General features: G+C 45.5%; 1 protein-coding gene across 1 annotated transcript in view; it reads left to right on the top strand.

The window, feature by feature from the left end:
- The window catches only part of TRPM1 (transient receptor potential cation channel subfamily M member 1), a 76,992-nt gene that overhangs the window by 4,407 nt on the left and 50,899 nt on the right, over nucleotides 1–21,686 (top strand). The window contains exons 3-10 of the mRNA XM_068990963.1: nucleotides 8,838–8,917; nucleotides 10,393–10,588; nucleotides 13,657–13,870; nucleotides 15,000–15,124; nucleotides 15,809–15,980; nucleotides 18,902–19,076; nucleotides 19,936–20,059; nucleotides 21,200–21,272. Of these exons, the coding sequence (XP_068847064.1) occupies nucleotides 8,838–8,917; nucleotides 10,393–10,588; nucleotides 13,657–13,870; nucleotides 15,000–15,124; nucleotides 15,809–15,980; nucleotides 18,902–19,076; nucleotides 19,936–20,059; nucleotides 21,200–21,272 (1,159 nt within the window). The remainder of the gene's footprint in view (nucleotides 1–8,837; nucleotides 8,918–10,392; nucleotides 10,589–13,656; nucleotides 13,871–14,999; nucleotides 15,125–15,808; nucleotides 15,981–18,901; nucleotides 19,077–19,935; nucleotides 20,060–21,199; nucleotides 21,273–21,686) is intronic.

Genomic DNA, 21,686 nt, shown 5'->3' with positions numbered 1-21,686 from the left:
AATCCTCCCAAACACTTTTTCTTTTCTTTCTTTCTTTCTTTTTTGGGGTGGGAGGAGTGGGGTGACAGTACTGCAAAGCACATAGGATCTTAGCTCCCCAAACAGAGATCAGATCCACATCCCTTCATTGGAAGGTGAAGTTTTAATCACTGGACCTTCAGGGAAGTCCCCACTTTTCTTCCTAAGGTCCAGTGTTAGACATGGCAAATGATAACTTGCTGTTTTATGTGTAAATTCACAGCATATCCCAACTCAGACCACCCAGATTTAAGATGCTCCATAAGCTACCTATGGCTGCCATGGTGAACTCGACATTTACACCTCAAGGGTGGTCCTTGCACAGCTAGATCGTGCCAGAAAAATCTTATTACAACTTTTTTTTTTAAATTCAAAATAGAGATAGTTCTGTTCTCTATCCTCCTTAAAGGGAGGACCTCAAAAGCATCTGCCCATTTTGGAGAAAATTTTTTGAATCTGCCAGAAAAGACAGATGTGAGATGAGGGACAGAGCCATGCAGGGGAGTCAGCCCGGCCACCTGGCCATGAGACTGGCCAAGCTTGTGGCTTCACCATGTCACTGTGTCTTATGTCTCGACGCCCCCTAACTTCCCAGTTGTTGTTCAGTCACTCAGTCGTGTCAAATTCTGCGACCCCATAAACTGCAGCATGCCAGGCTTCTCTGTCCACCACTATCTCTCAGAGTTTGTTCAAACTCATGTCCATTGAGTCAGTGATGCCATCCAACCATCACCTCCCAGAGCTCCTACCAAAGTCCTAACCCCTCCACTGTCTGTTTCCTCATCTGTGAAACCACAGTGAGGGAGCCCATGGTCTCTGCATGGTCCCCACCCCAAATGTATCCAGGTTTGAGCGGGCATCACTGTGCCCATCACAGCAGAGAAGGGACTCCTGGCATTCTTCCCTGTCCTGCTGTCCCCTCTTCAAGAGCACTTTTCTCATTTCTCCTGTGTGGGGGTACTCACAGCCTCAGCCGTGCAGGAGGTCTGTCAGCCCGAGTTCCCACATCCTCAGGGCAGTGCAGGGCAGCCAGAGGTCAAGGTTTTCACATGGGGACCTCTCTTGCAGTTAATAACAGCAGCGAATTCTCCTGATACAAGGGTCAAACCAAGTCCACGTGTGGGCCCCATGCAGCCCTGGATGAGAGCACAAGACGTCTGCTCTAAATAGACACATGAGACCAGCGGTTTCTTTTGGCTAAATTGGTCCACAAATCACCATTTCACTGTGGCCTTTGCTGTTAATTTTGGCCCAAGAAGCAGGGCCACTGAGTAAACAGAGACTCACCCAGCAGCAAACCAGCTCTTAGTTCCGAAGCCACTTCCTGAGGCCCAGACCAGGCTGCCCCGTTGCCCTAGCCCCACCCTCCCCACCTTCCCTGGGCACCCCCACTTCAGCCCTGCCTTCTCCAGGCTGTGCCCTGCCCTGCTGCTCCCACCCACGCCTCCCCAGAGGCCCCTCCCCATCCACATGAACCCATTCCAGAAGGTCCTGATGCCAGCCCTATTCTGAACGGGGGTGGGGATGGGAGGTGAGGCTGGCTGTCTACAGCTCCTCAGGACTTGGCTCTAAATCCACATAAAAGTCCAGCAAATGACCTGATCATGAGATCTGGTAGTTACTCCCCAGGTTGTATAAAGGTTATCTGGGGCTTTTTATTGTTAATAGCAGATACTTCTTTTTTTTTTTTCTTTCTTTGAAAATAAAACAAAAAACGAGCTGGCAGGGCCATCAGCCCACTTCACTGTGACCCTCCTTCCGCAAACCTGGCTAGTCCATCAAGGACACACGATCCTTAGCAGGCTCCTGAGACACTGTGTCTGTCCTCCACCTCCCAGACCTTGTGTCCCCAGCCCTCTCTCCTGCTCCTGGGGACTCAGTGCCAGACACCTTCCTCTCTACTTCCTGCCGCCTCTCCATCAGCAATCTCTCTGATTCCCATTATCTAGAGTTATCTAGATATCGCTATACCCTGGGTCTCACCCATGCAACCAGCTGACCCCTTTCCCTCCCTGGAGGTCCAGTGGGTGCCTGGAACCTGAGGTGTTCACTGCAGGGGGCTGGATTGTCTTCCTCAAGCCTGGGCCTGCGTGGCCCCACCTCCATAAATTGCACTCCCAGCCACCCAGCTCCACCAGCCAGAAACCTAGGTTCGTGATTAGGCCCCTCCCGTCCCTCCATCCCCATCAACATCAGGTCCTTTCCCAGCCCCAACAGCACCACCAAATATCCCATCTGCCTGCTACTGAACCTTCTTCCCCAAGTAAGAGAAATTGACTAGAGGCCAGACCAGGCAAGGCTTTTTCTTTCATTATTAGGAATTGCTGTCCATTTGTGTAATTTTATTATTAGTTATTATTCTGTTATTAGTTATTGTTAATCTTTTACTGTGCCTAATTTATAAATTAAACTTTATCATAGGTATGTATGCATGAGAGAAGGCATAGTATATCTCGAATTTGGTCCTATCTGGGTTTTGGGCATCAGCTGGGGGGTCCTAGCATGTAACCTCTATAGATAAGGGAGGGGAGCTGTTGGAATGACCAGGATTTCCATTTAAATGTGTGTGTGTGCCTGCGTAGTTGCTTGGTCATGTGCGACTATTTTGTGACCCCATGGACTGTAGCCTACCAGGCTCCTCTGTCCATGGAATTCTCCAGGCAAGAATACTGTAGTAGGTTGCCATTTCCTTCTCCAGGGGATCTTCCTGAACCAGGGATTGAATCCACGTCTCCTGTAACACTTCCCAAATATGGCACTAGTATCATCTCAGTTGAAGCTCAGAACTATGCAAAGCAGTGTCCCTTTCAGAGACAGGAAAGTTGCAGCTCAGTGTGGTGGGCAGTGCTCCCACATTCCCCTACTCAGCTTCCTGCACTCTTTCAGATGGGAGCCTAATCCCCAGGACAGGGGTCCCATTACCCTGCCCCAAGGCATTTCAAATAACCACTTGTTCCCTGAAAAAAATAAAATGCTTCTCAATTTCTGTTAAAAAAATAAAATAATATAAATATTTGTGGTGGAAGAGACTGCTTCAAATGAGTGAGCAGGGATTTAGCCTAGGGGCTGGGGGGACTTGGAGGGTTTATGAATGAACCCCAGGAGGCTCTGCTTCCTTTCATCTCAGTCCACATGCCCTTCCTTAATCCCTTGGCCTGACTCAGCCCTGGGGCATCCTCTGGAGGGCTGGGAGGACTGTTTACCAAGGGGCCCTCCACCCATCGCCTCTCACCTGAATTTGCCTCTGAGACTGAGCTCGCCCCACGTCAGCTGACTTGGGTGACTCCCTGCTCTGTGTGCCCAGCTGCCCTCAGGGGCCCAGGGGTGGGCTGGTGCCCGCACCCCTGGCCACACTCCACCTGGGCTTCTGAATCACCCCTTAGTCACCAGGGGACAGTGAGCACCACCCTTCCACCAGGCACTTCTACAGGAGACTGAGCAGGGCTGTGGCTTCCGAGATTCTTGTGGGAGGAAAAGGGTCAGATGAGAGAGGGAGGGTGTGTAGGAATAGCTTGCCGGAGGGGCTGGGGAGCAGGGAGCCAGAGAGCCTCCCTGCCGGGCCTCTGGACAGAAAATAGACCCTGTGAACCATGACTGCAAGCATAGAGTGAGTGACTTCCGGGACCTCTTGTTCATCCTCAGAAGATTCTAGAACATTTCTGGAGACTAACCAGTAACATAGTACCACAGACTTGATGGATATGCATCTCCCACAAAAATCACAGGAGCCACAGTCCTGCTCGGTCCCCTGCAGGAGTGCCTGCAGTAAACTCCAGGAGATAGTGAAGAAGAGGGGAGCCTGGAATGCTGCAGTAGTCCATGGGGTGGTAAACAGTCGAATACAACTGAGTGACTGAACAACAATAACAAGCAGTAACTGGAATTTTGGAACTGGATTCTTCCTAACTAAACTAAAAAAAGAATAAGAAAAATTCAGAGTTAGTACTAATGCAAAGCCTCTCTTTCCTCAGGGAAAGTATGGTAATCACATATTAGCTTTTTCATTAGAAAAAGAATGGATTTTTGGTGAAGCAGAGGGAAGTGGGTTGAGCCTGGAGCTGTGTGGATACCAGCTGCTGCCCTTGCCCATGGCTACAAGCAGAGTCAGTGCTGGGCGCCTTGAAAAGCCCCCTCCTGAGTTGGGGGAGCAGATGCCAGGCTGATGCCCCTGGAGGCCCACAGATGCCCTGCACCAGCAGGAAGGGTGCCTGGGGGGTGTTTGAATACTGCCTGTGATGGAATAGATGTGACTATGTTTGAGGCATGTTACTGCTGGCCCTGTTCCTTACCCACCTTAGCATTTGAGACCCTGCAGGGCAGCTGGCTTGTCCCCCTTGTGATGCCAGGGGCCTGAGCCTAGTTTCCAAGGGGCTAGACCCTGGCTTTCTGATTTCCCACATGCATGTGTGCCCTGTCGCTAAGTTGTATCCCTCTCTTTGTGACCCCATGGACTGTAGCCCACCAGTCTCCTCTGTCCATGGGATTTCCCAGGCAAGAACACTGGAGTGGGTTGCTGTTTCCTCCTCCAGGGGATCTTCCCAACCCAGGGATCGAACCTGAGTCTTCTGCATTAGCAGGTGGATTCTTTATCACTGCGCCACCTGGGAAGCTCCCCTGATTTCCCACACCTGTTTACTAACAGTTTTCTGTGAGGGGCCCACTTGTTGGTTTCTTATGCAGGGGTGGGGTGGAGGCACTGGGAGGAAGGGTCAGTGAGCCATTAGAGGGAGTGGGGCCTGGAGAGGGATCAGAGGGTGGGAGCCGGAAAGGGTGGGCGGGACTGGGGGACAGGGCCAAAGATGAGGCAAAAAACTGAAGGGTGTTCCAGGGTCAGGTCTCTATAGCTCCTGTGACTGTTCCCCAGCCTTTACTTGCCATTCATGGCCTTTGGAGTTTTGAAGGTCAGTGATTTCAGTTATTTTCCAGGATGCTCCTCAATTTGGTTGTCGAAAGTTTCCTCCTTATTAGATTCAGATTTTGCATTTTAGGCAGTTTTTCTTCTCTGCATTTCATCTAGAGGCTCATGGTGAATATTGGTTTCATTGCTGGTGACAGCTCACTTTATTTTAGGTGGTATTCACCAGATTTCTCCAACCTGTCAGGTTTCTCATTTCACCTTTGTGATTAAGAAATATCTGTGGGAGATGCCTTGAGATTGTGTAAGTGTACTGTTCCTCTCCAATCCTTTACCTATGGCATGTAGATTTCAACAAAGATTCTTGACGGTTGCCAAATGTTGATTTTCTTTATTTTCTTTATTTTTTAAATATTTATTTATGTGGCTGTGCTGGGTCTTAGTTGTGGCATGTGGAATCTAGTTCCCTGGACCAGGGGTGGAACCCGGGCCCGCTGCATTGGGAGGGTGACTAAAAAATGCAAGAAACAGCTTTCCCATCTCCCCTATATATTTATTTATGTATAAATTTATGCCACTGTGAGTTCATGGATCCTTATTTCAGCCAAAGGGTTACAGTTCTTTATTGTGATCATTTAGTTTCATGCTCACATCTCAGATAAAGCCAATGAGAGCCCTTTCAAAGAGGGTTGTGTGTTTTCTGACAAGTTCCCAAGTGGAAAGTAAACACTTCCTTACTTTCTGGCACAAGATGTTCCAAGCTCTTCTTGTACTTTCTCTGCCCCAGATCTGGATTCAGTCATTTGTCCTAGGAGCCCTGGCTTTTTTTAGTGGAGAATGTTGTTTAGAAACAAATATTTGCACACTAGGTATATTCATTTGTCAGAGTGTTTTTAGCCCCTTTTGGTGGATGGAGCCAGGAAATAAATATACATACATGTATATGTGTGGTCAGCCGATGATCCCCAGTCTCCTGAGCTCTGTGCTTTGTGTAACCATGTTGGTCTCAGCCTGTGGAAAATGAAGCTCCTGGCTAGGCATGCCCAGGGCATTCACCCAGGCCTCACTGCAGGGAGCCCCACAGACATCACCCCTCTAGGACTGATATGGCTGCCCTAGCCCTTGTGGTTCTTATTCTGATTACAAAATACACTTCAGACAAAACCAAGGGAACTTGGAGGAATAAGATTTATTAGTCACATGTCCTGGAGGGTCTATGGCAGACTTGAGGGATGGCCACACACCAAGGTCATACATTCACATCATTCAGATTTTTAAATGGGAAAACTTACACCCACATGGAAAACCACACACAGATTCTTATGGCATCTTTATTTGGAATTGACACAATTTAGATGCAACCAACTTCAGAGGGTAGATGGGTAAATAATCTGCGGTACATCCAGACCATGGAATATTATTCAGCACTAAAAAAGAGTTATCTGTCAGAAAGGCATGGTAGAAGCTTAAAGGCATACAACCAAGTGAAAGAAGGGGCTTCTAGGTGACACTGCTTGGTAAAGAACCTGCCTGCCAATCCAGGAGACATAAGAGACACAGGTTTGATTCCTGGGTCAGGAAGATCCCCTGGAGGAGGCATGGCAACCTACTCCAGTATTCTTGCCTGGAGAATCCCATGGATACAGGAGCTTGAAGGGCTATAATCCATAGCATCGCACAGAGTCAGACACAACTGAAGCGACTTAGCATGCTTGCAAGTGAAAGAAGCCAGCCTAAAAGGACTTTAGAGTGGGTGATTCCAATTATACAACATCGTAGAAAAGGCGCAACTATGGAGATAGTAAAAATTCAGTGGTTTCCAGAGAGTAGGAGGAGGGAGGGATGAATAGGCGGAGCACAGAAGATTTTTGGGGCAGAAAACACTGTGTATGATACTATAATGGTGGATAGAAGTCATTTTAATTTGTCAAAGCATAGACTGTACAATGCCAAGAGTGAAATAACACACACTATCAACTTCGGGTGGTAATGATTTGTCAATGTAGGTTCAACTTTGGTAAAAATTACACTTCCCTGGTGGAGAACGTTGATAAGGATGGAGGGCAGGGAGTTTATGGGAAATCTCTGTAGTACCCTTTCAGTTTTGTTGTAAACCTAAAATGGCTCTAAAAAAAATAAAGTCTTAATTAAAAAATTTTTTTAAATTGAAGTGTAGTTGATTTACAATGTTGTGTTAGTTTCAGGTGTACAGCAGAATGATTCAGTTATCTGTGTCTATATCTATGCATCTTTGGCCGCATTGTGCAGCGTGTGGGATCTTAGTCCCCGACGAGGAAATGAACCCAGGTCCCACAGTGACAGCACTAAGTCCTAACCACTGGACCACCAGGGAATTCCCACATATTCTTGTTCAGATTCTTTTCCTTTATAGATTATTACAAGAAATTGAGTATAGTTCCTTGCACTATACAGTAGGTCCTTATCATTTATCTGTTTTATATATAGTGGTGTGCATCTGATAATCCCAAGCTCCTAATTTATCCCTCCCCCCCAACCTTTCCCCTTTGGTAACCATAAGTTTGTTTTCTGTGTCTGTGAGTCCATTTCTGTCTTGTAAATAAGTTTGTTTGTATCACATTTTTAGATTCCACATAAAAGCAATATCATACGATATTTGTCTTTCTTTATGGCTTACTTCACTAAGCTTGACAAAAAATAAAATCTTTAAAAAACTAAGCAGGGCCCCAGGCTATGGGCACCTCCTTTCCACCCAGGTCCCTGAGGCCTCTAGGTCTCCCTCTGAGGGACCCACTGCCAGCTGCTCCTGGGGTATCATTCCCATACGTGGTGTCTATTTTCTAGAAATTATCCTGTGGCTTGCTTTTTCACTTACCATAGCTCAGTGATTTCCCCCTATCGATAGAACAAGAACATCCTATTCTCTTTCAAAAATTTTGTTTGTTTTGTCAAAGAATTGCATCGATGACTAATTCCATGATTTGGGTAACAATCCCCTACTGATAAGCAGTAGGTGACTCCCAGCCTTTTGATATCACAGACAGTGATGCAGTAAATAGCTTTGGGCCTGTGTCAGCTTGTTCAGGCATATTTGCAGAATAAAATCCTAAAAAATGGCAAGTGAAAACATATAAGCTTTGTAACTACAACAAATGATTGCCAAATAACCCCTGATGGTAAATGTACCAATTTCCAGCCCCAGCATCAATGTTACATGAGGCCCCAGTTTTTCACAATCTTCAATATTTTTAATTATAAAAGTAACAGTTGGTGAATCTGAGCACCAGTTAGAAACATTACTTATAAAATGACTATAGTGCAATGGGGCCTGGGAGTCTAGAGAAGACCAGGTTCTTGTCAGCAAATTGGAGACCTGATCAGAATGACTTCCTTGTTGGTCCAGTGGTTAAGACTTTGCCTCCCAATGCAACAGACATGGGTTCCATCTCTGATCCAGGGGCTAAGATCCCACATGCCTTGTGGCCAAAATAACAAAACATGAATGGAAACAATATTGTAGCAAATTCAGTAAAGACTTTAAAAATGGTCCACACACACACACACACACACACACACACACACACACACACACACACATCTTAAGGGAAAACAAAACAAAACAAAGACCTGATCAGAGACTGACAATTTTGTCAGCTTTTCCAATAACTCAGGTCCACACCAGGCTCCGCAGGGCACTGGCTGTCTCTAGGGGCACCAACATTCCCCTTCTGTAGACTCTGATTTTCATGCAAAGCACAGGTTTCCTAGCCCTACGGAAACCACAAAAGCATATTTCTGAGCCATTTCTCTTAAAAGGAACCAGAGCTAAGATCCTGAAAGGCTTGCATTCACCATTCTTGGAGGTGTTTATTCAGATGTTTTGGGCAGACTCCCTGTTACTATTCATTTTTTAAAAGTAAAATAATGAATTCTGAGGTTGGTTTGGGAATATCTCAGTCTAATGTCCACTTTTTTCCTCTTCTAGGGACAGAAAGCTTGGATAGAAAAAACTTTTTGCAAACGAGAATGTATCTTTGTCGTTCCCAGCACTAAAGACCCAAACAGGTAAATTGGAAGCCATAATTAAGATGTTATTCAAAATAGCCCTTGTCCACCAGCTGCCAGCAACTATTCTGGTGTTTGAGGGAAAGGGAGGAGGAGTCAAGGATGCCCAGAACTTATTCTCCATGTGAGTCATTAAGCAGAGAGTCACCTGGGCTATAAACTCCTCCGTCAGGATGCAGACAGCCAAAATGACCTACAGATTCAATGTAATCCTTATCAGAGTTCTGGGTGACTTCTTTATAGAAATCGACAAGCTGATTGGCATGGAATTGCAAGGGATCCAAAATAACCAAAACAATCTTATAAAAAAGAACAAAGTAGAAGGGCTCGTGTTACCTGATTTCAAAACTTTCTACAGTTCTACACTAATCAAGGTAGTGTAGTACTGGAATAAGGGTAGACATAAAGACCAATGTAATAGAACTGAGAGTCCAGAAAGAAACCCACTTATCTATGACTTGTCTATGATTTTTTGGCAAGGTTACCTAACCTGATGGGGGAAGATTAGTCTCTTCATCAAATGATGCTGAAACAACTAGACATCAAGGTACAAAGGAATGGCTTTAAGCCCCTACCTCACACCACATATAAAAATTAACTCCAAATCTATCACATATCAGATATAAGGGCTAAATCTATGAAGTTCTTAGGCAAAAACGTAGAAGTTAATCTTCATGACCTTGGATTTGGCAAATGATTCTTTGAATTGACACCAAAAGTATGAGCGGCAAAACAAATACACTTTCAATGTTAACTTGTGTAGAGAAATGTTTTACTAAAGCAATGGAAGAATTTAGCAATATTGAAAAATCCTTGAGGGTCAACTCTATATGGGGGGGTGGGTAGACAGTGAGTGTCCTTTGTCACAGAATTTCAGTGATTGGTGGCCATAATCATGTTGTCAAAACACCAAAAAGAATTAAAGAACTTCCCTGGTGGTCCAGTGGTTAAGAATCTGCCTGCCAACTGCAGGGGACACAGGTTTAATCCCTGGTCTGGGAAGATCTCACATCCGTGGGACAACTAAATCCCTGTGCTACAACTACTGAGCCTGCGCTCTGGAGCCCTTGCTCTACAACAGGAGAAGTCATTGCAATGAAAAGTCTTCAACTTAACTATAGAGTACCCCCACTCACTGCAACTAGAGAAAGCCCGGATGCAACAACGAAGACCCAATACAGCCAAAAATAAATAAATAAATAAAAATTTTAATAAAAATTTTAAAATAAATACAACAATTCTTAAAAGAAAAAGAATTAAGATGTGTTCAGTAAGGAAGGGCAGTCATCCAATGTGTTTAAAATAGTCTGGTGTGGAAATAGATATGCACTGATTATCTGGAAAAGGACACCATAAGGGGTATTTCTGTCCCCAGTAAAACTGGATGAGGAAAGTGTTAGTCTGCTTCTATTCAGGTTAATGCAGTGTAAGAAGGAGAATGTTCTAGAAAGACCAAGCTTTGTCTTTGTTTTCAGGTGTTGCTGTGGCCAGCTCACCAACCAACACATTACCCCTCTGCCAAGTGTAACAGCCAGCAAAAATGGAGAGGAAAACAAGCTGGCGGAAGTTCAACCTGAAAAATGGTCTGTTGGTAAACACACCCAGAGCTACCCCACAGATTCCTATGGGATTCTCGAATTTCAGGGTGGTGGATACTCCAACAAAGCCATGGTAAGAGAGGCCTTGGGAAGGGGTGTCACAAAGCCACAGCCTCCATCAGAGGCCCAGCCTCCCAGACTCTGAGACCGTAGACACCTGGGTCTTCTTTCAAGGGCGTGATGCAATCTTCCTAGAGTTTTCATTGTAAAGACAAGAAATATATCTGCACACTCCAATTTTAGCCGTGAGATTTGGAAACTGGGCACTGTGATGAAGAGCACATGCTGTGCTGTGTTCAGTTGTGTTTGACTCTTTGCAATTCCCTGGACTGTAGCCCTCCAGGCTCCTCTTTCCATGGAATTTGCCAGGCAAGAATACTGGAGTGGGTTGTCATTTCCTCCTCCAGGGACTGAACCCAGGTTTCCTGCACTGCAGACAGATTCTTTATTGTCTGAGCCACCAGGGAAGTCCCAAGAATACTGGAGTGGGTTGTCATTTCCTTCTCCAGGGCATCTTTCTGAATCAGGGATCGAACATGCATCTCCTGCATTGCCAGGCAGGTTCTTTATCACTGAGCCACCAGGGAAACACAATAAAATCTATACTAAGAATCACAGTCCAGCCGGACTCTACAAAGATACTGTTCCATCTCCAGGGATAAGAGACGAATTATGTCATTTGGTTTTTAGGGTTGTTTGGGGCTTTGTTTTGTCTTTTCTATTAAATAACTGCGGGCATTGAGCCACCCTTAAATGGGTGAGGAGCGCCTGGAGATATTTCTCTCTGAAGTCCAAGCCCAGCCTCCCTTGGCAGGCATTCAGCTGGTCCGAGAAGACAAGAAGACGGCGGCCTTTCACATTTGCATGTAAACAGGGAGTGCCCTCTGCCTTTCTGAGGAGCCCTGCCAGAAAGGGGAGGCGGCAGCACTGGGATCCCTTTCAGCCCATTCTAAATAATACTCCCACGGTCCCTGTCAGGCCATTTTTGCTATTTTATTCTATTTCACTGGCCCAACATCATTGTTCAGATAAAATTCAGAAGTGTTCCAAGCAAATACCATAGCACTGGGTCTTCCAGAAGGACGCCCTGCCTACTGGCCAGGACACAAAGAGGCATTTTACAGGGGCCAGTGCATGGACTCATTAACCTCTTCTTCACCTTAAGGGAAAGGTCCAGCCCCAAGATCAGTTACAACCCCCATTTCCAGCACCCATTCCCTCTAAGACATCCTGTCCAGCATCTGGAGCCACATTCCAGCTGAGCCAGCTTGGGACCTTTTTTAAAAAAATTTTTATTGGACTACAGTTGATTTTCAATGTTGTGTTAGTTTCTGGTGTACAGCAAAGTGAATCAGCTATACATATACATATATCCAATCTTTTATAGTCTTTTCCCATACAGACCATGATTAAGTTCCCTGTGTTATACAGGAGGTCCTTATTAGTTCTCTATTATATGTGTAGTACTGTGTGTAAATGTCAACCGGAATTTCCCAGTTTATCCCTCCTCCACACCTTGGGTTCTATAGGCTTCCCTGGTGACTCAGTGGCAAAGGGTCTGCCTGCAATGCAGGAGACTCAAGTTAGATTCCTGGGTTGAGAAGACCCCCTGGAGAAGGAAATGACAACCCACTCCAATATTCTTGCCTAGGAAATCCCATGGACAGAGGAGCCTGGTGGGCTACAGTCCATGGGGTCGCAAAGAGTTGGACACGACTGAGTGACTGAGCGACTGAGCACGTAAGCATGCACAGAGCTTTACCGCAGTCAGCTTTGACCTGTTATAAATGTTTTTGATTCAATAGTAAAAGAGAGATGTCCAGGAAAACTGAGATTTGGGATTTGGGTGGGTGGAAGGGGAGGGGGATTGAGTTGACTATCACTGGATTCGACTGGATTTCGCTTTCTTCCATGGGCTTGGAGGAATCCCTGGCTTGAACAATGCAATTTAGCAACGGATCATGAGCACATGAAATATAGCCCAACAATGACCAATTGTTAAAAAGCTTTACATAAAGTAGATAAATTCCTAAATTGCTCTAAAATCTTTGTAAACCTAACAGGCATATTTCTTAGAAGTTTCCAATGAACAAAAAGTATCCAGAAATAAAATCAATCTGGAGTAATTTCTGTGCTCCTATGAATGCTAGACACAGTAAAGATGTATTTCAATTGTTGTTTAGAACTATAAATGGTCTTTGCTTTGAAATTTTAGAATGTGTTTCCTTTGAACTTTGGTTTCATTTTCTACAAATTTGTTTCTACAAAATTTCTGACAAATTTGTTAATTTGCAGACATTTGTGCATGTGTGTGACAGTACTTAATATTTTGGGGATTATTTACTTTAAAAATATTTTTTATTGGAGTATAGTTGCTTTACAATATTGTGTTATTTTCTGCTATAAGTCAGAAACAGAAAAACGAATGTCACATATTAATGCATATATGTGGAATCTAGAAAAACGGTACAGATGAACCTATTTGCAATGGACATAATTTTTAACAAGCTAGTTAAATAATTGAAAACAAATCTTTGCTAATAATAATATCTTTCAGTATTGGACAATTTCAGGATTCCTTTTACTCTCAGTATTAATTATTGTCATTATAGAAGTTCTGATACTAGGAAAATTGGCTGAGAACTTTGACAAAATAAATCATCCTAAGGCAATGAAAAATGCAACCCACTCCAGTATTCTTGCCTGGAGAATGCCGTGGACAGAGGAGCCTGGTGGGCTACAGTCTAGGGGGTCACAAAGAGTCTGACACGACTAACACTTACACAACACAAGGCAATGAAAAAATAAAAGATAAAATACAATACCCCCAATTACATTTGAATTTCAGATCAATAACATGTAATTTTTAAGGATGCCCCAAATATTGCAGGAAGTATACTTATACTAAAACATGTTCCATTGTTCATGTAAAATTCAAGTTTAGCTATGCATTCTATATTTTTACTTGCCGAATCTGGCAACCCTCCAGTGTTCCTTCCCATTGTGTGGCCACGGACTTGCACAGAGGGCCCCAGATCCCTGCCAGAGAGAAAGGCAGGCAACTGTCACTTGAACTGGAGTGACAGTGACACGAGGGTCAGACCCAAGAAAGGGTGCTGAGGGCCACACCCTCTTTTGCAGTATATCCGGGTCTCCTACGACACCAAGCCAGACTCGCTGCTTCATCTCATGGTGAGAGACTGGCAGCTGGAGCTCCCCAAGCTCTTAATATCCGTGCATGGGGGCCTTCAGAACTTTGAGATGCAGCCCAAGCTGAAGCAGGTCTTCGGGAAAGGCCTGATCAAGGCTGCCATGACCACTGGGGCCTGGATCTTCACCGGGGGCGTCAGCACGGGTAAGTGTCGGCCCTCTCCCTGGCTGTGAATGTGGAGACCCTGAGATCACTGTGGTTCCCTAGAAGCTTTGGGATAATTAAGATCAAGAAACAAAACATGCTACATCCTGAGATTGAGACAGGCTGGGTCCTGAGACCCTTCGCTGCAGCGCTGGCAGCTGGACACACCTCTCCTTGAGATACAGAATCAAAGTAACTAAAGAGAGAGTCTCATAAAGTTATTTTTATGGGACTAAACAATATCTATGTGTATGCACAGTTGGGACAAATTCTGGACCCAAAGTTACAAAGAGACTGAAAACAAAAAAATAACTGCCACTTCTGAAGAGCCTGGAGCAAAAGCAGGGGATCAGGAGAAAAACAGGGTATTGTGCATGCCCCCTGCACACAGCACCACCTAATAGGTGGGCAAAACACCTAAGCCACCCCTCCAGACTTACCCCTGGATACACTCCTGATCCTCACTCCATGTAAGGAACCAGCTCACCCCACCTTGGGAAACAAGCAAGAGCACCTGTTGTTTGTTCTCACTACCCCTCCTGCAGCAGCAGGGACCCCAATAAAGTCTTGCCAGAATCTTGTCTGGCCTCTAGGCGATCTCTGTTGATGGGGGAAGGCCAAGAACCCTGGTTGGTAACAATAATATTTATGGCAGAAGTGAAATTTTATGTGGTATCTTGGTATTTATTTTGGTATGATCATGATAATGGTCAACATCCCTGGCACCTACTATATGCTATTCTTTGACGTGAGCACTGGACAAAGCCTCATTTTCACTGAGGCTTCTGACAATTCTTTTCCCATCACTGAGGCCCAGAGAGGTTGAGAAACACACCTGGCCATCTGACTCTCAGCTTTAGCTGAATGCAGACAAAGGGAGACCCTTGCTTCATCCATCCTTAGGTCTTGGAAACTTGTAAAGGAAATTCCTGTACAGTTGCTTTGGTTTTTATTTTCCCTTTCCTAGGAGCTAATGCAGGATGACTAGTTTTTATGAGCTCAGACTTTCAGTGATTCAACCCTATTCTGCAGGAAGTGGAGCAGCTCAGAGCAGGGATCCCTAAAGTTCCTGAAAAGTGATTTGATGGGAGGTAAAGGGCCTGCAAATATGACTTATGGCTGCTCACAGGTGTCATCAGCCACGTGGGGGATGCCTTGAAGGACCACTCCTCCAAGTCCAGAGGCCGGGTCTGTGCTATAGGAATTGCTCCCTGGGGCATTGTGGAGAACAAGGAAGACCTGATAGGAAGGGATGTAAGTATTTTCTCCCCAGAGGTGTGCAATTTTTAAAAACTGAAGCCTTTATTTTGATGTCATTGTAGATTTCACCTGCAGTTGTAGGAAATAATAAAGAGAGGTCTCATGTAGCCTTTTCCCTTTCCTTAGCAGTAACTTCTTGCAAAATGATGATACAAGACTTCAAGCAGGATACTGACCCCGCCCCCCACCCCACCCCCCCACCCCAGTGCCTCAGCAGTAAAGAACCTGCCTGCCAGTGCAGGAGATGAAGGTTCTATCCCTGGGTATGGAAGATCCCCCGAAGAAGGGCATGATCTAAAATGTTGGGATGTTGGGACTTCCCTGTTGCTTCAGTGGTTAACACTCCATGCTTCCATTGCTGGGGATGTGGGTTCAATCCCCGGTCAGGGAACTAAGATCCCGCATCCCATGAGGTTTGGCCAAAATATGAAAAAAAATGTTTTTAATTGCAAAATTAAGATACTGGGTTGTCATGACAAAAGTATTTTTTCTAATTTAACATAAAACTTAGAAACAAACAAACAAAAAAAACTTTCAATAGAGAGGCTAGGGAAGGCAGAGCAGGTTGAAGTGCACAATTAGATGAAGCCGTAGCTCCACATCTGAGTGTTTTTGTTTCTCCTGTTAGTCTTACTGTCGAAGTTCTGCAGCTCTGAACTGTGCTGTGCATTTCATCAGGTGACACGGGTGTACCAGACCATGTCCAACCCCCTGAGTAAGCTCTCCGTGCTCAACAACTCTCACACACACTTCATCCTGGCTGACAATGGCACCCTGGGCAAGTATGGGGCCGAGGTGATGCTGAGACGGCAGCTAGAGAAGCACATTTCTTTGCAGAAGATCAACACGAGTAAGTTGTTCCACGGGTTGGGGCTGTCCTACAAAACAGGCTGGAGAAGAGACTGCCCGCAGGCATTTACAGCCTTCCCCCGACTCCTACTCGACCATAGCAAGACCCTTTCCCGTGGCCACTGACCAAATCCCACTCCTTGAGCTGCACTAGGATGCTTTTCCCCAAGTTCACAAGGAGTGCAGACCCGAGAAACAGCCCTGCAGCCGTTGTCATGGTGATGGCATTCCCCACCATGTTGACAGTGGTTCTCATTTCTTGTAATGACTGTCGTTACTTTAAAATAATTTTTATTGGAGTATATTTGATTTACAATGCTAAGTTAGTTTCTTCTGTACAGCAAAGTGACGGTTCAAACTCCAGTGATTCTTGATGTCAAACAATGGTCAAACGATCTTAAAGGGTATTTTGTTGTAACCATTATTGGTAAGATTGCAAAAGACATTCTAGACCTGGGAAATGGTCATTGTAAATGATAATTAAAGGGTCTGTAGGGCTGCAGTGTAGTTGGAATGAGACAGCGTGCTATGAAAAGTTGTGGATTTCCAAGCAGCAGCTGCCTGGCTGATGGCTCTCACATTTTTGCTGTTCTGGCCACGTGCATGTTGACACCGCCCAGCCTCCCCTGCCCATGTGACCTGTGGGCTTCCCTTTGTCATCCTTTGCCCAGGGTTCTGAGTGGGGCAGGGACAGCAAAGGGGTGCTCAGTCGTCACCTCCCACAGCACGGAGCTTCAGTAGTCCAGCCTGAACCATGAAGAACCAGCTTTCCTCTGTTTTTAGAAAAGAAGGTGATTGGGTCCCTGAAGTCCTGAAGATCTCAAATGTCAAGCCTTGCAGAGGTTGAAAATCTCAAGGGCAAGTCTGCATAGTCTTGGTCCATTTCTTCAGCATCTCTTGGTTGATTCATTTCTCCAGCATCTCTTGGTTGGTCCATTTCTCCAGCATCTCTTGGCTAGAGAGCCTGCCTGGTACATACCAGACCCTCAACACATAGCTTCTGAAATGAATATTACTGAGATTACTCTGGTAGGAGACTGCAAAGCTGTTCACAGTGGGACTTCCATGTCAGTCCAGCAGTTAGGACTCCATGCCTCCATTGCAGGAGACATGGGTTCTAGCCCTGGTCAGGGAAGTAGGATCCTGCATGTCTTGAAGTGCAGGCAAAAAAAAAAAAAAAAGTTCAAAATATTTAAGAGTTACTGACTATAGAAATGCATTGTGGAAGCAAACCAGAACCTCTCAGTTCCCCTACTTGAAGTTCTTAGACCTTCTCCCAGCTGCGCTGGCAGTTCCTATCTAAAGTCCTTCAGAACCATGAGACCAAGGACATGTCTTCTATTCACTACCTTATTCACCGAGATCAGATAACTCCTGTCACAACAAACAGACACTGGGGAAACATGCTCAGAACACAGTCTGTCCTGGCCAGTTTGAGGGTAAAATTGTGAAGTAGGAAAATGGGTCTCTGCTGCTCCTTCACTCCCACTATCTCCCCTCCCACCCAGAATCCTGGGTTCTTGAGGCACGCCTGTTACCACCTGCTTCCCAGAGCCCACCTTCTGGTTCTGCCACCAGAGTCGGCTTGTCCTACCATGTTCAGAAGAGTCCTGTCATCTCATAGAGGCAGAGGGAGGACTCTGGGGGAAGTTATTATTTTTAAAATTGATTTTTATGAGAGTGAAGTTGCTTTACAAGGTTGTGTTACTTTCTTCTGTACAGCACAGTGAATCAGCTATATGTATACACGTATCCCCTCTGTTTTTGGATTTCCTTCCCATTCAGATCACCACAGAGCACTGAGTAGAGTCCCCTGTGCTGTACAATAGGTTCTTGTTAGTTACTTATTTTATGCCTGGTTGTATATATATGTCAACCCCAATCTGTCAATTCATCCTACTCCCCCGCCTCTTGGTTTTTCCTCTACATCTGTGTCTCTATTTCTGCTTTGTAAATAAGATCATCTGTACCAATTTTCTAGATTCCACATACATATATGATGTTTGTGGAAACACAATTTTAATCAGTATATTTTTATTGAAATATAGCTGATTCACAATGTTGTGTTAATTTCTGGTGTACAACAAAGTGTGTGTATGTGTATATATATATATATATACACACACACACACATATATATATGATTCTTTATGGGAACAAGTTATTAACTGGTGAGCTAATGATGGTCCATGCCTTTGCCCTCTTAGATAACTCACTGCCTATTCCAGGCACTGGAGGCTAATCAACAGCTACTATACCTACTATAACAACACTGCACATTCATAGCACTGCTTGAGGTTGACAGACCACCTTGACTTGACAGCCTCACAGTTTCTTATACTTTACATCCATTGCTCCTTCAGGAGGCAGAGGAGGCCCTGGGGTGAATCACCTCTTACTGATGGTCTGCTGCAGTTCAGGGTGGCCTGGTGACTGGCCCCATCTCATAAGGCTAATTCACATGAGGCTGGTATTATAGAATGGAGCTTTCCTAGCACTGGTCCAGACACCATCTGCAGTGTCATTCTTGAAGGGACAGCCATCCAGAGTGGGAACATCACCCAGGACAGGGTAGCAGGGAAGTATTCTTTTAGCAAGAAGAATCTTCCATGTTTCTCTCATCTCACCTTGAAGCATCTTGTAAGCCATGTGAGTGATACATACAGTTGAACCACATACGTGTTGTCAAGTTCATCATTTTAAGGCTCTGTTTTTTCCAATAAGGCTATGATGTGGGCTTTTAATAAAAGAACGTGAGCAGCCATCACATCCTGAGGGCCTTCAACTCTCCCAGTGAAAACTAACCCTCTGTAAGCGCACGTCCAGGCCTAAGGGTTTCCTTCTCCATGTTTCAGGAGTCAGAGCAAGGGGTCAGATGGGGCCTTGACAGTGGTCTGAACTTGGATGTGGTATGTGTTGCAGGGCTGGGGCAGGGCGTGCCCCTCGTGGGCCTTGTGGTGGAAGGGGGCCCTAACGTGGTTTCCATCGTTCTGGAATATCTCCGAGAAGATCCGCCGGTCCCCGTGGTGGTCTGCGATGGCAGCGGCCGGGCCTCAGACATCCTGTCCTTTGCCCACAAGTACTCGGAGGAAGGAGGGTAGGAACTCTGACGTGTTAGGAAGGGTGGGGTTTGAATTGCCTCTTGTGAGGCCCAGAAGGAGTCGTGGTATGGCTAGCCAGCCCAAAAATATAAGAGAAGGAAGTTTTTCTAGCTCTACTCTCCCACTTCCCAGGGTCAGTAGGTGAGGGTGCTCTCAGAAGCAATGTTTCTTATGGATTCTTTCTTGGGCAGGGGGAGGGTATACAGTCTCTCTCAACTTCATTTTCCCTTCTAAGGTTTTCAACCTAATAGCCTGAAATTTGGAGCTTCCCAGCTTGGCTCAGCGGTAAAGAATCTGCCTGCCAATGCAGGAGACTCAGGTTCAATTTCTGGGTCAGGAAGATCCCCTGGAGTAGGAAAAGGCAACCCACTCCGGTATTCTTGCTTGGGAAATCCCATGGACAGAGGAGCCTGGTGGGCTAGAGTCCATGGGGTCACAAAGAGTCAGACACAACTTAGCGACTAAGCACTCACACAGCCTGAAATTTAGGACAAGTGTAAATGCAGCTGTTAACTGTGGTCCCTTTTGGACTCCTATCCTGGTATCCTGGAGTATCCTCCAATGGTTAATTTTCAAACCAAAGATACCAGACATTATCACATTCAGCAGTCCTCAACCTTTTTAGCACCTGAGATCAGTTTTGTGGAAGACAGTTTTCCATGGACAGGGGACAGAGGGATGGTTTTGGGATGATTCAAGCACATCACGTTGATTGTGCCCTTTATTATTACATCAGCTCCACCTCGGATCATCAGGCATTATTAGATCTTGGAAGCTGGGGACCCCTGACTCATATAGATTTATTCATATGGATTTCACCTGTGTTTTCTTCTTTCTCCCATCTCCTTCAAACAGGATAATCAATGACTCCCTCAGGGATCAGCTTATAGTGACCATCCAAAAAACATTTAATTACAACAAGACACAATCACATCAGCTGTTTGCAATGATCATGGAGTGCATGAAGAAGAAAGAACTGGTAAGTGTCTTGAGTGGGTTCTCTAGGCAGCTCCACAGAGAAAATTGTTTCCTTTCTGATGCTGCCTATGTGTGCAGGATGAAGTTGTTCCTATTTCCATTCAGGCTTTTCCAAGAGGCAGTTTACAGACCCTGACCCAGCTGGCAATTCTGTCCATGTGAGGGAAGCAGGTAAAGCATAGGCAGGTTCTCCTCAGAGTAGGGATACAGGTGCATAGGATCTTGTGTGTGTCAGGGCACCTCAGGCCGCATCCCACCAGTTCTGAGGCTGATGTCATCAATGAGATTTAAAGTGTTGGAGTCACAGGGATTTCCCTTGTGGCCCCTATGCTTAAGACTTTATGCTTCCACTACAGGGGGCTTGGTTGGATTCGATCCCTAGTCAGGGAACTAAGACCCCACATGCTGTGTAGTGTAGCCAAAAAGTTTATAAAAAAATTAAATAAATAAAGCACTGAGGAGTGACACCCACCATGCTTTCAGGTGTGCTTAGAAAATTCTACCAAATACCCTCATTATTTTCTACCCTTTGCCTCCTTCAAGGGGAAAGTGAAAGTGTTAGTCACTCAGTTGTGTCTGACTCTTTGCGACCCCTGGACTGTAGCCCTCCAGGCTCCTGTGTCCGTAGGATTCTCCAGGCAAGAATATTGCAGTGGGTTGCCATTCCCTTCTCCAGGGGATCTTCCCATCCCAGGGATAGAACCTGGGTCTCCCACTTTGCAGGCAGATTCTTTACAGTCTGAGCTACCAGGGAAGACTTTTACCTCTTCAATTATAAGGAAGACGCACTCTTGTTACACAGGCACTCTTCAAAATTCTAAATCGACAAATTTCCTACAAATGTATCAAATCTGAGTAGAGATGCCTTTGTCACTTTCAGTAGCCATTTAGAAATTAGCATGCATGTCCTGCATGGGCTCTCTCAGCTCCACGTGGGGTGAAGAATAAAATAAGGTCCCGGTGAGGATACAAAATGCTGTCCCTTCTGGAAATCAGAAGGCCCTGATGGAAAATCCCCTTGCTCTAGGGATGGTTGTATTAACATTGGCCTCTGAGGTCCTTTTTTTAAGCAACACTCTAATTCTCCCTCTCAATTTCCGCTTTGCTTTACTCAGTCTTTTCACGATTAATCTATTTTCAGGTCACTGTGTTTAGGATGGGTTCTGAGGGTCAGCAAGACATCGAGATGGCGATTTTAACTGCCCTGCTGAAAGGTGAGCTCTCAGAAATGGCTCCTCCTGTCCTTTCCATGCTGGCCTCTCCAGGCCCTACTCTTGGCCAGGAAACCCTCCCCCTGCAACCTCCTCCCGCCAGGAAATGTGTCTGCTGGGGATGGAACCCTGAGCTGGCCAGGCTGCCTAGAGTTACTGTAGTCTAAAGCTGTGGTAACATGATGAGGCTCCAAGTGGGTTCTCTGGAAAGGGACTTTTCTGGGAGGAGGGAGCAATGGATCACTGGTTCTTGATGGCTAAGAACCAGTTTCCATTGACAGCTAGCTCATGACAGGTTTCAGCTCAGAGAGGGTAAGCATGAAACAATTTTTCATTTGTGATCCCTGTCACTGCACTTTGTCAATTTTCCCAGACTCTCCTAACGATAGGCTGCCACCTGGCTGCTTGAGGAGTCAC

This window comes from Capricornis sumatraensis, chromosome 19, assembly GCF_032405125.1.
Source record: "Capricornis sumatraensis isolate serow.1 chromosome 19, serow.2, whole genome shotgun sequence".
NCBI classification, from domain to species: Eukaryota; Metazoa; Chordata; class Mammalia; order Artiodactyla; family Bovidae; genus Capricornis; species Capricornis sumatraensis.
The sequence above is the reverse complement of the archived record's forward strand: the minus strand, read 5'-3'. Positions and strand labels throughout refer to the sequence as shown.